This window comes from Stegostoma tigrinum, chromosome 1 (genome assembly GCF_030684315.1).
Source record: "Stegostoma tigrinum isolate sSteTig4 chromosome 1, sSteTig4.hap1, whole genome shotgun sequence".
In the NCBI taxonomy this organism is placed as follows: domain Eukaryota; kingdom Metazoa; phylum Chordata; class Chondrichthyes; order Orectolobiformes; family Stegostomatidae; genus Stegostoma; species Stegostoma tigrinum.
This window is the reverse complement of record NC_081354.1, coordinates 187214769-187231761: the sequence shown is the minus strand read 5'-3', so window position 1 is coordinate 187231761 and position 16993 is coordinate 187214769. Positions and strand designations below refer to the sequence as shown.

Genomic DNA, 16993 nt, shown 5'->3' with positions numbered 1-16993 from the left:
TATGCTGAGAGGATGTTTCCCCTCATGGGAGAGTCCAAGATCAGAAGCCATAGTCTCAGAATAAAAGGGACACCAAATTCAGACTGGAGGGATAGACTATTGATCACCCAGGGAATCCAGTGTAATGGAGAGACGGCAGGAAAGGGAACGTGAGGAATGTTGGGTCAGCCATGATTCTATTGAATGGTGCAGCAGGCCTGATAGGCTGAATGGCCTACCCCTGCTCCTATTTCTTATGGGTCTTATGATTCATCAGGATACTGGCCCCAACTCAGTCCAAGAGCTTTTGTGCTCCTGAGATGCTGCTTGGCCTGCTGTGTTCATCCAGCCTCACATTGTATTATCTTGGTATTCTCCAGCATCTGCAGTTCCCATTATCTCAGTCCAAGAGATGTCTATTCCATCAGAACAACTCCCTGCTACCCCACTATTGGCGCCAATGCCCCATTAACTAAAAACCCCCTCCACCCACATTAATCCTTGAGCTGCACAGATAACTCTGCAACTTTATTTACCCAGTGTCAGTTTGCTCGTGGCTCAGGGAGAAATTCTGAAATTACTAGCCTGAAGGTTCTGCATTGTAATTTAGTTCCTAACTGTTCAAACCCTTTCATCTTCAACGTCAATCTGCCTCATATTCAATCATACCCTCCCATCCATGATCACAAACCAAGTTTGAATTCCCTAACCTGAGGGTTGTGACCACCCTCTGAAGCAGTGTCCAGATAACTTGACCCTTCTCTTATGTGGTGCAATGTTTGAGACCAGCTCCTCCACTCAGATCCAAAGTTCCCAAGCTGTAAACACTTACTACAGATGTGTTCACTCTGGATCACTGAGGTGTCCAGCAGCTCCCACACACTGCAACAGCAACACATCACCCATCCTGCCATCACTATTGAATTTGATTAAAATTGTAAATTAATTAATCTAGGTTCCTCATTCTTTACACTTAACTGTAATGACTTTTTAAAAATAAGACAATCATCAGTATTAATCTTATACTTAAACAGTTACTTTTAAGAAAGAAAAACACTGGAGATCTAATGACAAACTGAAGAGCTTATTTTATCTTTAACAACTGGGAATATTCACCAGTCCCACTCAGCAATTGGCTTCTTTCCCTGTGTACATGGCACACAGTGGTTAGCGATATCACTTCACCGCAGTCGGTTTTTTATCCACACCTATTATCCTCTCTCACTCAACTTTCGCGCGATAAAGTGTACCTTGCAGTAAACCCTGGTTACAGTAACTCTGTCCACCTTTGTGCCGAAAACCCTCATGAATGAAATTTCCAATTGACTTGCTCAGTTTAGTCTGACCCAGCTGAAATCTCATTGACACTCACTGTGTACAGCACTGAAAATAAATCTGTTCAAAGCTCACAGTGACGGAATATTGTAACTGCAGATCCACACACGTTGAAGCTTCACACACTTTCTTACCCAGCTCTCAGTCCAAGGCTGAACTGAACATTGTACGTAGAACACAGGACCGTACAGCACAGAACCAGGCCCTTTGGCCCACAATGTCTGTGCTAACCATGATGCCATTCTAAACTAATTCCATCTGCCTGCAACATGGTCTCTATCCCTTTATTCCTTGTCTATCATGTGTCTGTCTAAGGGTCCCTTAAATGCTGCTATTGTATCTGCTTCTGCGACCGCCTCGGCAGTGCATTTCAGTCACCTAACACACTCTATTTCTTTATTTTTCTTTCCCTGGCGAACTTGTTCTGAAGAATCTGTACCCGGGTACCTTGTCTGTTTTTTAAACCTCTTTATTCATTCATGGGATGAGGGTGTTGCTGGCTAGGGCAACATTTATTGCCCAGAGGGCTGTTAAGAGCCAACCACATTACTATGGCCTGGAGTCACATGTAGGCCAGACCAGGTAAGGATGGCAGTTTCCTTCCCAAAAGGAGATTAGTGAACCAGATGGGTTTTTCCCCAAGAATCGGTAATGGATTTGCAGTTGTCATCAGTTCCTTAATTCCTGATATATATTTTATTCAAATTCCATTTGCTGTGGCAAGATTTGAATTTGGGTCCTCAGAGTCATCTCAGTCTCTGGATTAACAGTCCAGTGATAATACCACGAGGCCATTGCCTCCCCTAGGTACCTAAGTTACCTTATGGGCCTTATGATTCATCGGGACACTAATGAGAGGGAAAGGTTTAGGAGACGCCTAATGTAGGTTTACAAAGCAAGAGGGTATGGCAGAATAACAGGGCAGCTCTTCAGATAACAATACCCAGAGTGGGCCAGCAAGAGACAGAATTAATTTGGATTAAAAGGGGATAAAATGGCAATGTGCATGGATTTTTATTTGAATATATGCAGCATTTGGAAAAAAGTCAGTGAATTAACGGAACAAATACAGATTAATTGTGTGATTTTACAGTCATTACACAGGTTTACTAAGAATACAAAGTTGGGAATTAAATATTCAGGGGAATGTATATTTGTGAAAGGGCAGTCAGCAGTGAAAGGGTGATTAATGGGATTGCAAAGATGGTACCTAAGGTAGTGCTGTATATGGTGACTTGTAAACTTTTCATTATACTCATTTGAGTACATGTGACAATAAAGTAATTCAATTCTGTGTAAAATCAAAACATTTTCCTCACACATCATCTTTAAACTTTGCCCCTCTCACCTTAAATCCCTAGTATTTAACATTTCCAACCTGGGATAAAGACTCCATGCCTTCTATAATTTTATACATTTCTGTCCGGTCGCCCCTCAGCCTACCACAATGTAGCGAAAACAATTCAAGTTTCTGAAGAAGGGTCTAGGCCTGAAACGTCAGACTTTCCTGCTCCTAAGATGCTGCTTGGCCTGCTGTGTTCATCCAGCTCTACACTTTGTTAACTCAAGTTTGTCCAACCTCTTGTAGCTAATGCACTCCAATCCTGGCAGCATCATGGTAAACCTCTACTGCACCCTCTCCAAAACCTCCATATCTTTCCTACAGTGTGGGGATGAGAACTGCATGCAATCCTCCAAATGTGGGCTCATGGAAGCTGGATACAGCCGCAACATGTCTTGCCAAATTTTAAACTCAATGCCCTAAAGGATGAAGGCAAGCATGCCGTACACCTCCTTTACCACCTTATCCACCTGTGTTACCAGTTTCAGCAAACTATGGGCTCCCATCCCAAGAGAGTGATAGGAGTCTGGCATGTGCTGCCGGGGGTGGTGGTAGTGGCAGTTATGGAAGGGGAGTTTATGGTACTTTTAGACAAGCAGGTGAAAATTTGCAACGAGTAGAGGGCTTTCACATGGCAGGCAGATGGGATTTGTTTCATTTCATTTGTTTCATTTGGCATCATGTTCGAGACAGCATGGTAAGCCAAAGGTCCCATTCCTGTTCTGTACTATTCTACACTCTATCCCGCTGTATATCAATGCTCCTGAGGGTCCTTCCTGCATACTTTCCTGTTCTATATGATCTTCCAAAACGCATCAGCTCACATTTGCCTGGATTAAACTCCATGTGCCATTTCTCCGCACAACTTTTCAACTTTATCCTTAATAATCCTTGTGTCTTGCTATATCCTTTGACAAGCTTCCTTGGATCTTTTGTGACCTAATCTTCTCACCAGCCTACCGTGTGAAAGGGTTAGGGTCAGGTTTAGGGTTAAATACTTTCATATCCTTGTCAAAAATGTTAGTAAACACTGTGTCCCTCCTTCCTAATATTATTCTAGTTAATCTCCTTTGCAGTCTCACCACGGTTTCACATCTTGCCTTGTACAGAACTGCACACAATACTCCAAGCGTGCTCTGAACAATGGTTTGAAAGAGATGTAGGATCACTTCCTTGCTTTTATACACCGTGCCTCTACTTATTATGGGCCCATGATGTTAAAGGCAAGGTGCTAGCATGGATAGGAGTTCGGCTGTCTGGCAGAAAGCAGAGTGTGGGGATAAAAGGGCCTTTCTCAGGATGGCAGCCGGTGAGAAGTGGTGTTCCACAAGGGTCAGTGCAGGGACCACAACTTTTCACTTTGTACATGAATGATCTACAGGAAGGAACTGTGGACATTCTGGGTCAGTTTGCAGACGATACAAAGACAGGTAGAGGGACAGGTAGTATTGAGGAGGTGGGGAAGCTGCAGAAGGATTTGGACAGGCTAGGAGAGTGGGTAAAGAAGTGGCAGATGGAATACAACGTGGGAAAGTGTGAGGTCATGCACTTTGGTAAGAAGAATAAAAGCATGGACTATTTTCTCAATGGGGAGAAAATTCAGAAATCTGAAGTGCAAAGAGACTTGGGAGTTCTCGTCCAGGAAGCTCTCAAGGTAAACTTGCAGTTTGAGTCAGTAATTAGGAAGGTAAATGTAATGTTGGCATTTATTTTGAGAGGACTTGAATATAAAAGCAGGGATGTACTACTGAGGCTTTATCAGGCTCTGCTGAGGCCACATTTGGATTATTGTGTGCAGTTTTGGGCCCCATATCTCAGGTAGGATGTACTGGCCCTGGAGTGGGTTCAGAGGAGGTTCATGAGAATGGTCCCAGGAATGAAAAGTTTAACATATCAGGAACGCTTGAGGACTCTGGAACTATACTCATTGGAGTTTAGAAGGATAAGGCAGGGATAATTGAAACTTACAGAATACTGAATGGCCCAGACAGAGTGGATATTGGGAAGATGTTTCCATTAGTCGGAGAGACTAGGGCCCAAGGGCACAGCCTTAGAGTAAAGGGAAGACCTTTTAGAACGGAGTTAAGGAGAAACATCTTCAGCCAGAGAGTGGGGAATCTATGGAATTCACTGCCACAGAAGGCTGTGAGGGCAGGTCATTCAGTACATTTAAGACTGAGGTAGATAGGTTCTTGATTATCAAAGTGATCAAGGGTTATGGGGAGAAAGGAAGGGTTATGGTGTGTTGACTTTAATTGGCTGGGGAGTTGAATTTAAGAGCCGTGAGGTTACGCTGCAGCCTCTAAAAATCTATGGTTAGACCACACTTGGAATATTGTGTTCAGTTCTGGTCACCTCATTACAGGAAGGATATGGAAGCTTCAGAGACGATGCAGATGAGATTTTACGAGGATGCTGCCCAGACTGGAGGGCAGGTCTTATAAGGAAAGGTTGAGGGAGCTTGGGCTTTTTTCATTGGAGCGAAGGAAGACAAGAGGTGACTTGATAGAGGTGTACAAGATGGTAAGAAGCATAGATAGAGTGGATAGCCAGAGACTTTTTCCCAGGGTGGAAATGACTATTACGAGGGGGCATAATTTTAAGATGATTGGAGGAAGGTATTGGGGAGATGTCAGAGGTGGGTTCTTCACACAGAGAGTGATGAGCATATGGAATGTGCTGCCAGCAGTGGTAGTGGAGTCAGATACGTTAGGGACTTTTAAGCGACTCTTGGATAGACACATGGAGGATAGTAAAATGTAGGGTATGCAGGCTAGATTGATCTTAGAGTCGGATAATAGGCCGGCACAACATCGTGGGCCAAAGGGCCTGTACTCTGCTGTACTGTTCTGTGTTTAAAGCAGGAGAATGAGGTTGAGGAACTTATCAGCCATGATTGAATGGCAGAGCAGACGCAATGGGCCGAATGGCCTAATTTCTACTCGTATGTCTTATGGTCTTATAGTCTTAAAGCAGTCAGTTCCAGAGACCCACCACCCTCAGGTGAGGATTTTTTCCTCACATTCATAAGACCATAGGGCATAGGAGCAGAATTAGGTCATCTGGCCAATGGAGTCTGCTCCCCTGTTCAATCATGGCTAATATGTTACTCAACCCCTTCCGGCTTCTCCCTGTAAGCCTTGATTCCCTTACTAATCAAGAGCCTCTCTATCCCTACCTTAACTACACTCAAAGACTAATCCTCCACAGCTCTCTGCAGCTCTGGCTGAAGAATTTCGTCCTCATCTCAGTTCTAAAGGGCCATCCCTTCACTCTGAGACTGTGCTTTTGGCTGCTAGACTCTCCCGCTAATGGAAACACCTCCGCATTCACTCTATTCAGACCTCTCAGTATCCTGTAAGTTTCAATGGAGCTTTTCCTTCTAAACTTCACAGAGTATAGACCCAGAGCCCTCAACCGCTCCACACAATCACAATCCTTCGTCCCCGGGATTATTCTTGTAAACCTCCTCTGGGCCCCCTTCCAATGCCAGCACATCCTTTCTTGTATCCCCTCGAAATCTCCTGTCCCTTGCCTCAAATCTGATCACGACTGCTTCTTATCTATTCTGTCTTTCCCCCCCCCCTTGTAACTTTATTCATTTCACCCTCTCAGTCTCTTTTGCTCTGTCAGGAAAACAATCCCATTCTGTCCAATCTCTCTTCATCACTGTAACTCTCCAGCCCGGGGAACATCCTGGTAAATCTCCCTCTGCACCCTCTCCAGTGCAGTCACATCCCTCCTATAATGTGGATTCCATAACTGCACATAGCATTTATCCAGTTTCAGTGTAACATTCCTGCTCTTAAACTCTGTGTCTCAGCTAATGTGTCCTCTTAACCACTGTATCCACTTGTCCTGACACATTAAGAGCCTGGTGTACACACACTCCAAGGTCTCTTTGGTCCTTCCTACTTCCTTGAGTATTCCATTGCCTTGTTTGTCCTGCCCAAGTGTATCACCTCACATTTATCCAGATTATATTCCATTTGTCTCTGATCAGTCCCTCAGACCAGCCTGTCCTCCTGTAATCTAAGGCTATCCTCCTCGCCATTTACTAGCTCACCAATTTTGGTATCATCTGCAAAATTACTGATCAGCCCTCCTACATTCAAGTCCAAAACATTTATATAGACCACAAACAGCAAGGACACCAATACTAACTCCAGTGGAACCCCACTGGACACAGACTTCCAGTCGGAAAAAGACACCTCAACCATCATCCTCTTCTTGGATCCCATGGGCTCCCACCTTCACTATCAGTCTTCCATCGGGGACTGTATCAAAAGCCTTGCTGAAATCCAAGTAGACTACATCAAAAACATTGCCTCCACTACAGACCTGGTCACCTCTTTGAAAAATTCAATCAATTAAGTTTGTCAGATAAGACCTTCCCTCAACAAAACTATGCTGATTCTCTTTTAATAATCTCTGCTTCTTCAAATGCAGGTTAATTTTGTTTCTGAGAATTGCTTCCAATAGTTTCCCCACCGCTGAGGTTAGACTGACTGACCTGTAGTTTCTTGTTTATCCCTTACTGCCTTCTTGCATAACAGTACGTTACTGGCTGTCATCCGGTCCTCTTGCACCTCTCCTGTAGCTATAGAGGAACTAAACATTCTTACAAACTCCCTTGCTATTTCCTCCATTGCCTCACTCAACAGTGAGGTGCTTGGGGAGATAGTCACTGGACTATGACCTAGAGACATAGGTAATGTTCTGGGGACCTGGGCTCAAATCCCACTATGGTAGAATTTGAATTCAGTAAAAATCTGGAATTAAGAGTCTAGTGATAACCATGGAAACGTTGCCAATTGTCAGGCAAAAAGAATATTATTTGGCTCACTAATATTCTTTAAGGAGGGAAACTTACCTAATCTGGCCTACATGTGACTCCACACTACATACCAATGTGGCTGACTCTCAACTACATTCTAGACAGTTAGGGGTGAGCAATAAACACTAGCCTGCCAGATAATGTCCACATCCTATAAATGAATATTTAAACAAAAAATACTGGTATACATTTCATCCAGCCCTAGATATTTATCTATTTTTAAACCTGGCAGACCACTCAGAACGTTCTCTCTGTTTATTACTTTTTTTTACATTGCTCTGACCAGCCTGCTCAGATCAGATCCAGCCCTCACAATCAGAAAGCTCTCTGACTACGCTAATTTCTTTAACTATATCACAGTCTTTAATGGCAGTTAATGAGGTTTCAGGTTCAGCCTTCATTAGTCTGCCCTTTCCATGCATCCTTTGGAAAAAAAACCCTGCTCAAAGATCTCAGTGACAGAATTTTAAACCTGCAGGTTTGTACAAATTAAAGTTTTAAACGCAGTTAGGATGATTTGGTCTCCTCATCCAGGTCGCTGGTGTACATTGTAACTAAATGAGGCGAACAGCTTCTTTGAAGTAGCACCTCACACTGCCATCTCCTTGTTTTAAATGCATGAACAATCCATCGGTCAGCTGATACCCTTTTCTAATCGATGATTTCAAGCTGGTGTAATATTGTATCCCTATCTCTTCCCATTGTACATTCCCAAACATACTCCCACAGGATCAGATGCCTTAACCCATTAAACTTTGATTAGTTTGACAATTATTGACCCCACCCCTTTCTGCCTCAAATGATCCTTCTATTTTATATTATCCTGGTATATGTTGATGCAAACAAAGAATTTGGGATTTCTGCCATTATTCATCCATTTGTAGGAAATATTACATTTGTCACTGATGTCTCAAAAGGATACTTAATAATTTAATTTAGATTCCCTGAGAATTTAATCACACAGTCTCCCTCTTTCTCTACAATTTATCTTGTTTCCTAACCTGTTTATACCATGTCTTTTTATCCTCTCCTTTCTTGTCAGTCTTTGTTAGTCTTTACAATAAACAAATCACCAGGATGTGTCAGTACTGTCTAGTTTCTTCTTGCTCTTAACAGAGTCATTTCCCTGGTCAGTCGTTTAAAGGGTTCCCACTGTTGTTCTCTTTCTGTAGTGGTGAATGTCTACCTAGTTTACTTTCCCAAGTCCCATTCTCATCCCCCTCTGCCATGTAAAGACAGAACTCCTGCTCACTCATCAACATGCTGACCCCTAGTGATATCGCTGGAAATAACTGCATCAGGTGAAACAACAAGATTTCCTGCACCTCTGATGCTGCTTGGCCTGCTGTGTTCATCCAGCTCTACACCTTGTTATCTCCAGCAGCTGCAGTTCCTACTATCTCTGAAACAAGCACTCCCAGCTCGTTCTCAGCACTGCTTCTCTCGCCTTCTGCAGTGCCTCTGATCTGTCTGCCATTCAATACTGGAGGAGCAGAAATCTCCTTCAAGCAGATGTAAAAGCCATTAGCTTGGGCAAATCACCTTTACATAACTGGTGAGTATACGACAGAGGAGCAGAAATAGGCTTTCAACTCCCTGAGTCTGCTATGTTATTCAATGGTATTATGGTTGGTCTGATGATCTGAACGTCATAGAATAATACACCATGGAAACATGCACTTCAGCCCAAACTGGTCCATGCTGACCAGGTCTCCATTCAGCTTGTTAAAGAGCCACTTTCCTGTCTTTTCCCCGTAACATTTGATTCCCTTAAAAATCTACCTCAGCCTTGAACGTACTCAATGACCCAGCTGCAGGCCTCTACAGTGAAGAATTCCACAGATTCACTCCCATCTGAGAGAAGAAATTCACTCTCATTTCTGTCTTAAATGTGTAACGCCTTATTCTGAGGTGATGCGGGAACTGCTTAAAGACCTGTTGGGAAGAGTTCAAGACCAGCATATTCCAATAAGGAAGAATGACAAGGATGGCAAGGTAAGGGACCCTTGGATAACGAGGAGGTTACGAATTTAGTCAAAAGGGGAAAAAACACATATGTAAGTTTTAGGAAGCTAAACTCGGAGAGAGCCCATGAGGTATATAAGGAATTCAGGAAAGAACTCAAGCAGGGAATTAGGAGACTAAGAAGGGGCCATGAAATGAACTTGGATTATAGGGTTAAAGAGAATCCCAAGGTAATCTACACGTACATTTAAAAACAAGAGGATAACTAGGGAGAAGATAGGACCAGTCAAGGATAAAGGAGGGAACTTGTGTATATGGATGCAATGGATGTGGATGAGATGCTAAATGAGTACTTTGTGTTGTTAGTCACCCAGGAGAAGGACTTGGAGGAGAGTGAAATTTATGTGGAGTGTGCGAATATGATCAGGCATTCAGTGATCAAGAAAAGTGGTGTTGAGTTTCTTGAAGAGTATGAAGGTGGATAAGTCCCCAGGGCCCCATGGTATCTACCCCAACTTATTGAGAGAGGCAAGAGAGAAGATTACTGCAGCCTTGACCATAGTCTTAGTATCCTCACTAGCCACTGGAGAGGTCCCAGAGGGCTGGCAAGTAGCTAATGTTGACCCTCTGTTCAAGAAGGGTAATAGGGGTAATCCAGGTATCCATACACCAGCGAGTCTCACATGGTGGTCGGGAAGCTATTGGAGAAAATTCCTAGTGATAGGATTTATGTACATTTGGAAAGGCATGGCCTAATTAGGGACAGTCAGCATGCCTCTGTGCAGGGAAGGTCATGTTTTACTAACTTGATTGAATTTTTCGCGGATGTGATGAAGCTGATTGATGAGGGCAGATCAGTGGATGTTTACACAGATTTCAGTAAGGCTTTTGACAAGATATCTCACAGTAGGCTCATCCAGAAGGTTAAGGTGCATGGGATCCACGGTGACTTGGCCACATGGATTCAGAATTGGCTTGCTCATAGAAGACAGAGGATATTGGTGGAATGGAGTTTTTCAGGCCTGAGGTCTGCGACTAGTGGTGGGACCTCTGCTGTTAATGATATGCATAAGTGACTTGGGTGAAAATGTACCTGGGTGGGTTAGTTTGCAGACAATACAAAGATCGGTGCAGACGTGAATAGTGTAGAAGGTTGTCAAAGGATAGAGCAGGATATAGATAAGATGCAGACATGGGTGGAGAAATGGCAGATAGAGTTTCACCTGGGTAAGGGTGAGGTGTTGCATTTTGGGAGATAAAATGTTCAGGAAAAATATACAGTTAATGGCAGGATTATGAACAACTGTGATATACAGAAGGATCTCAGGGTTCAAGTCCTTGGCTCTCTGAAAGTAGCCACACAAGTAGATAAAGTGGTGAAGAAGGTGTATGGCATGCTTGCCTTTATTGGCCGGGGAATTGAGCCCAAGGGTCAGGATGTCGTGTTGAGATAGTAGGAACTGCTGATGCTGGAGAATCTGAGATAACAAGGTGTAGAGCTGGATGAACACAGCAGGCCAAGCAGCATCAGAGGAGCAGGAAAACTAATGTTTCAGGTCTGGATCCTTCTTCAGAAAATGAATCATTTTAATATAAAGTATGAATATAAAACTATGAGATGCATAGATAGGGTTGAGAGAATCTTTTTCCCCGAGTTGAAATGTCTAAAACAAAGGACATGCATTTAAGGTTAGCGGGGGAAAGTTCAAAAGCGATGTGAGGGGCACGTTTGTTTACACAGAGAGTGCTAGGAGTCTGGAACGTGCTGCCTGGGTGGGTGGTCGAGGCAGATACAATAGAGGGTTTAAGTGACTTTTAGAAAAGCACTTGAATACACAAGGAATGGGGGGTATGGACCAAGGGCAGGCAGAAGGGATTAGTTTCACTTGGCATCATGTTTGGCACAACATCGTAGGCCGCAGGACCCATTCCTGTGCTGTTCTATGATGCCCTCTGGTCCTAGACTCTCACTCAAGAGTCAACACTGTCAAAGCCACTAAAAAATTAGCATATTTCAATCAGATCACTTCATTCTTCTAAACACCAGTCAGTACAGATCCAACCTGCTCAGCTTCTCCTCATAAGATGGTTCCTCCATACCTGTATTCAGCCTTGTGAACTTTCTCTGGACTGCCTCCAATGCCAGTGCACGTTTCCTTGGAAAATGGGCCCCAAGCTGCTCAGAATACTCCAGATGTGGTCTGACGAGTGCCTTGTAGAGTTTAGTGAGAATTCCCTATTTGTCAGCCTTTCTATCTGCAGAACATGGAAGCTAGCTTTCTGTGATACATGAACAAGGACATCCAAATCCTCTGCCTCATAGCGTTCTGCTGTCTTTCTCCATTTAAACAATATTCAGTGCCTCCATTCTTTCTGCCAAACTTCCATGTACTATATGCCGTCTGCTAAGATCTTGCCCACTTGCTGAACCTGTCTACATCCTTCTGCAGAGATAATGGGAACTGCAGATGCTGGAGAATCCGAGATAACAAAGTATGGAGCTGGATGAACACAGCAGGCCAAGCAGCATCTCAGGAGCACAAAAGCTGACGTTTTGGGCCTAGACCCTTCATCCTTTAGGCCTGAAAGTTTTTGTGCTCCTGAGATGCTGCTTGGCCTGCTGTGTTCATCCAGCTCCACACTTTGTTATCTTACATCCTTCTGCAGATTCTTTGTGCCATCCTCACCAATTGCCCTCCCAACTATTTTTGTATCTTCTGAAAAGTTGACTATAGTACATTCATCCAAGTCATTAAAATATATTGTAAATACTTCTAGCCCTAATGCTGATACCTTGGGCACTCCACTAGTTACAGGATGCATGGCTGAAAATGTGTCCCTTATCCTAACTCTCTATGTTCCAAGAAAAAGGAGAAATATCTCATCACAGTTACAAATGGTATCGCCCTCATTTTTCACATGTGCCCTGGTTCTAGACTCCTCAACCAGGGAGATGATCTTACCTGAGATAATGGGAACTGCAGATGCTGGAGATTCCAAGATAATAAAATGTGAGGCTGGATGAACACAGCAGGCCAAGCAGCATCTCAGGAGCACAAAAGCTGACGTTTCGGGCCTGGACCCTAGATGATCTTACCTGGTTCTAATTTGTCTGTCCCTCTAAGTATTTTGTGTATTTCAATCTGATCACCACATTCTCTGTAATTGTAGAGAATACAGGCTCAGCTTCGCCCAATCTCTTTGTAGAACAATCCTGCCATTCTGGGGTAAGTCTGGTAAACCATCAATAAGCTCCAACAGCTGTGGATGCTGGAAGTCTGAATCAAAAGGAAAAAGTGCTGGAGAAACTCAGCCAGTCTGACAGCATCTGTGGGAAGAAAGCAGAGTCAGCGTTTCTAGAGAAGCTTTCCTTTGTCAGAACTGGTTCTGATGGACAGTCACTGGACTCAAAACCTTAACTCGAGTTTGTCTCTGCATGGATACTGCCAGACCTGCTCAGTTTCTCCAGTACTTACAGTTTTTGTTTCTGGTGAATATTAATAGCATTCTCTCTCTCTGGTAATAGTATCTTTCTTGAGATAAGGAATAAAACTGGTGATGCAGCCACACTCCTATACAATTGTAGCAAGACTTCACTACTCTTGTACTCAACGCTCCTTCTGATAAAGGCCAACATTCCACTAGCCTTCCCAATAGATTCCAGGTTGTCTTCAGTGATTTTTTTGACAAGGACATGTACTTCTTAACTTCCCACCGTCTCACCATTTAAGAAATAATATTAGTGACTAACAACAGGGGGTGTGCAGTGGCAGGCCATGTGGTAACAAGGCCTGGTGTGTGGGGTGGGGGCTGGGACATGGGAGAGTTTAGGCCCTAAAATTATTGAACTCAGTACTGAGTCCGGAGGGCTGTAGGGTCCCCAAGAGGAAAATGAGGTGTTATTCCTCCAGCTTGTGCTGGGCTTCACGGGAACACTATAGCAAGCCAGAGACAGAGATGTTGGCCAGGGAGCAGGGTGATGCATTGAATTGGGGAGTTCTGGGGAGCTGGGTTTGAATGGTGTCGTGGCAGGTGGTAGAATGTGAATTTAGTAAAAAAACAGGCCTTGAATTAAGAGCCCAATGACGATCATGAATCAATTGTCGGAAAAACCCATCTGGTTCACTAATGTCCTTTAGGGAAGGAAACTGCCATCCTTACCTGGTCTGGCCTACATGTGACTCCAGACTCACAGCAATGTGGTTGGCTCTTAACTGTTGTCTGGAGTGCCGCCTAACCAGTGATGCCCTCATTCCATGAATGAATAAAGCTAAAAATGCTGGGAATGTTTCCAGAGATGGGGAAGGGCAAACACAGTTTCTTATTCTGATATGAATTACACCTTCCAAAATGGGGCCTATAAAATCTGAGTCATATGTGGCCCAGACCAAGTCAGGACAATAAGTTTTCTTGCCTCAAGAACACCAGTGAACTAGTTATGTTTTACCACAATCTGGCAACCTCATGGTCACTTTTACTAAACTTGTAATGCTTGTCTTTTTTAAGAGAGAAACAAGCTCCAGATTCTCTGACAGCCCCTGGTGGGATTTGAACATGCGCACTGGTGTTGTTAAGCAGGTCCTTGGATTTAGTAACAGAATCGGTGCACCATCGGCTCTCCTGGTGATGGAGCAAATGTGGGTGTTGCAGTCTGGGCCAGCCTGTGCTGCCCATCTCCATGTACATTGACCAAGGTGGTAGTGAGATGCTTTCCTGAACCACTGCAGTGAAACTGGTGTAAAGACACGCATGATGCTGTTAGGATGTCATTTTGGCCCAGTGACCATGGAAGGAACAGCAATATCTGTTGTATTTGCTGCCCTTGTCCTTCTAGATGGAAGTGGTTGTGGGCTTGGAAGGTGCTGCCTGAGGATCTTTGGTGAGTTTCTGCAGTGCATCTTGTAGATAGTACACACTGCTGCGACTGAGTGTCGGTGGTGGAGGGAGTGGATGCTTGTGGATGTGGTGCCAATCAAGCGGCTGCTTTATCCTGGATGGTGTCGAGCTTCTTGAGTGTTGTTGGAGCTGCCCCCATCCAGGCAAGTGGGGAGTATCCCCTCACACTCCTGACTTGTGCCTTGTAGATGGTAGACAGACTTTGGGGAGTCAGAAGGTAAGTTACTCACTGCAGTATTCCTAGATTCTGAGCTGCTCTTGTAGCCACTGTGTTCACGTGGTGAGTCCAATTGAGTTTCTGGTGAATGGTAACCCCCAGAATGTTGATAGTGAGGGATTCACCTTTGAATGTCAATGGGTAATGGTTAGATTCTCTCTTATTGGCGACGGTCATAGCCCGGCACTTGTATGGTGCAACTGTCACTTGGCACTTGCAGGCCAAGCCAAATTCCTTGTCTCTTTCTTCCACAAGTTAAACATTGCGCCTGAAGCCTGAACCTGTGGTATCTCTTCCCTGGCAGGTAAAGGTGTGGTTCCAGAACAGGAGAACAAAATATAAGCGTCAGAAGCTGGAAGAGGAAGGACCCGAGTCCCAGCAGAAAAAGAAAGGCTCACATCATGTCAACCGCTGGAGACTGGCAACGAAACAATCCAGCCCTGAGGACATTGATGTCACCTCTGAGGACTAGCGAGGGAGAGCAGGGGCTGGGGAGGTGGGAGTGTGAAAATGGGGAGGGTGGTGCGGAAGGGGAAGGTGAAGAGCAAGAGACATCGAAAGGTAACGAACGATAGCACAGACATTTCTGACTCAGTGCAAGGAGCTTGGGAAACCTTCAAAAACAAGTTTGGAGAATGGCAACAAGACATCGACAATCATCAAAGACCCTGTACAAGACTTTGTGGACACTGAATCTCAGAAGAAAATGCACATCAGGATGTAGTTGGAAAAGAGTAACGCCTTTCCAGTGACATTGAACCATGCCCTGTGTGTGTGTATATATATACATACATATAGATATATAAATATATATTATATTAAAATGTTATCTGAAAGAATAATTTTTTTTATTTATTGGACGTTCCTTTTTTATAACGGTGACTCTTCAACTTGTTGTGAGGAGACAGGCCAGGACGATTGAAATGGTTTTATCTCGTCAGAAATTCAAAATGTTTTTGTTGAGGTGCAGATGTCCCAGTGACTGCAGATTCACAAGGGAATGTGTTGGGTGGCCGTGTGCCTCATTTTCAAGGAGTGAGCTTCTCGTTTCTCAATGCACTTGTCGAATGAGTTATACCTGGAATTCCCAAAAGTAAATCAATACATAATGATGTTGTCACATGTAAGTGATGTTGGTGTCAAAGGGCAACATGGAAGAGGCTTTCAGTGGTTTATTCAGATAGCCCCAGCTCCTCCCCTAAAGGTGCTGAGTCTCACTGAGACTTAGCTCCAGTGTCGAACCCCACTGCCTACAATCACCTGGGTAATCATTCTCCCTGTGTGGGCACATGCAGTGGCAGGCAGCCTGACCTGGCCTTGACTCTCACACACACACACACACACACACACACACATAGCAATTCACACAGACTCTCATTAGCATGCACATATTCACATTCATACACATGCGCTCATTAACTCAGACACTAACACACACTCATTAAAAGCCACACAATCTCGATTCTCTCTCTCTCACATACGTGCGCGCACACACACAAATGCTCATGCACACAATGATACATATCAGATTCATGTACTTCCTCCCAGATGCACTCACAGCTAATATATTCCAAAATACACACACACACACACACACACACACGTGTGCACACATACACACACACACACACACACACACACACACAGAGACAGGCACACACACACACTCAAACATGGAGGGGCATACTGGCTCAACACTGCTGACTCATGGCTTTTGTAAGTCTCAGAGAATATTTCCGAATCCTGACTCTCTCCATTCTCTTCCTCTCTCTCTCTCTCGTCTCTCTCCATCCTGTCTCTCTGTCTCCATCCGGCCTCTCTCTCTCTCTCTCTTTCCTGTCTTTCTTCCGTCATCTCTCTTTCTCTTGTCTCTCCCCATCCGTGCTCTCTCTTCTGCCTCTCTCTCTCTTTCTCTCTCTCTCTTGTCTCTCTCCATCCTGTCCCTGGTGGGAAATTCTCCTCTCACCTGCTCAATTCCTGATGAAAGCGTGAAGGACCAACATGCTTCTGGTGATTAGCACTTTCTCTCTGAACATGGGCTGTCTCCCAACTCTCAACGATCAGACTGTAAATATCTGTGATGTAGTTTAATGATTAAAGTAGATGTGAGCTCCCGAAAGCTAAATCTTATTATTTTGCTTCCCCCTGCATTCTCTGTCTCTGTACATGAATAAAGAGTTGTGATTTTTTTCCTAAGGTGGTGTTGTGTCATTTATTATTGTCTCAGTCATTTTGCTTGTGGCTGTTTCTTCGTGTTAGTTCTCCAGAAATGGCTAACCTGAAGAAGAATGAAAATACTTGCATTGACGTAACATCTTTAATGGAGTGAAGCTATTCTTTGCAGCATGGCAGAGTCCTTACAGGGGAATAAAAAGTACGGGGAGCTACTTAGAAAGGTGATTGGAAAGGCAATGAGATTGCC

General features: G+C 44.0%; 1 protein-coding gene across 1 annotated transcript in view; it reads left to right on the top strand.

Moving 5' to 3' along the window:
* Nucleotides 1–16741, top strand: part of emx1 (empty spiracles homeobox 1) — a 50025-nt gene extending 33284 nt beyond the window's left edge. The window contains exon 3 of the mRNA XM_048562542.2: nucleotides 14876–16741. Within this exon, the coding sequence (XP_048418499.2) occupies nucleotides 14876–15043 (168 nt within the window). The 3' untranslated portion in view covers nucleotides 15044–16741. The remainder of the gene's footprint in view (nucleotides 1–14875) is intronic.
* Nucleotides 16742–16993: the final 252 nt, after the last annotated feature.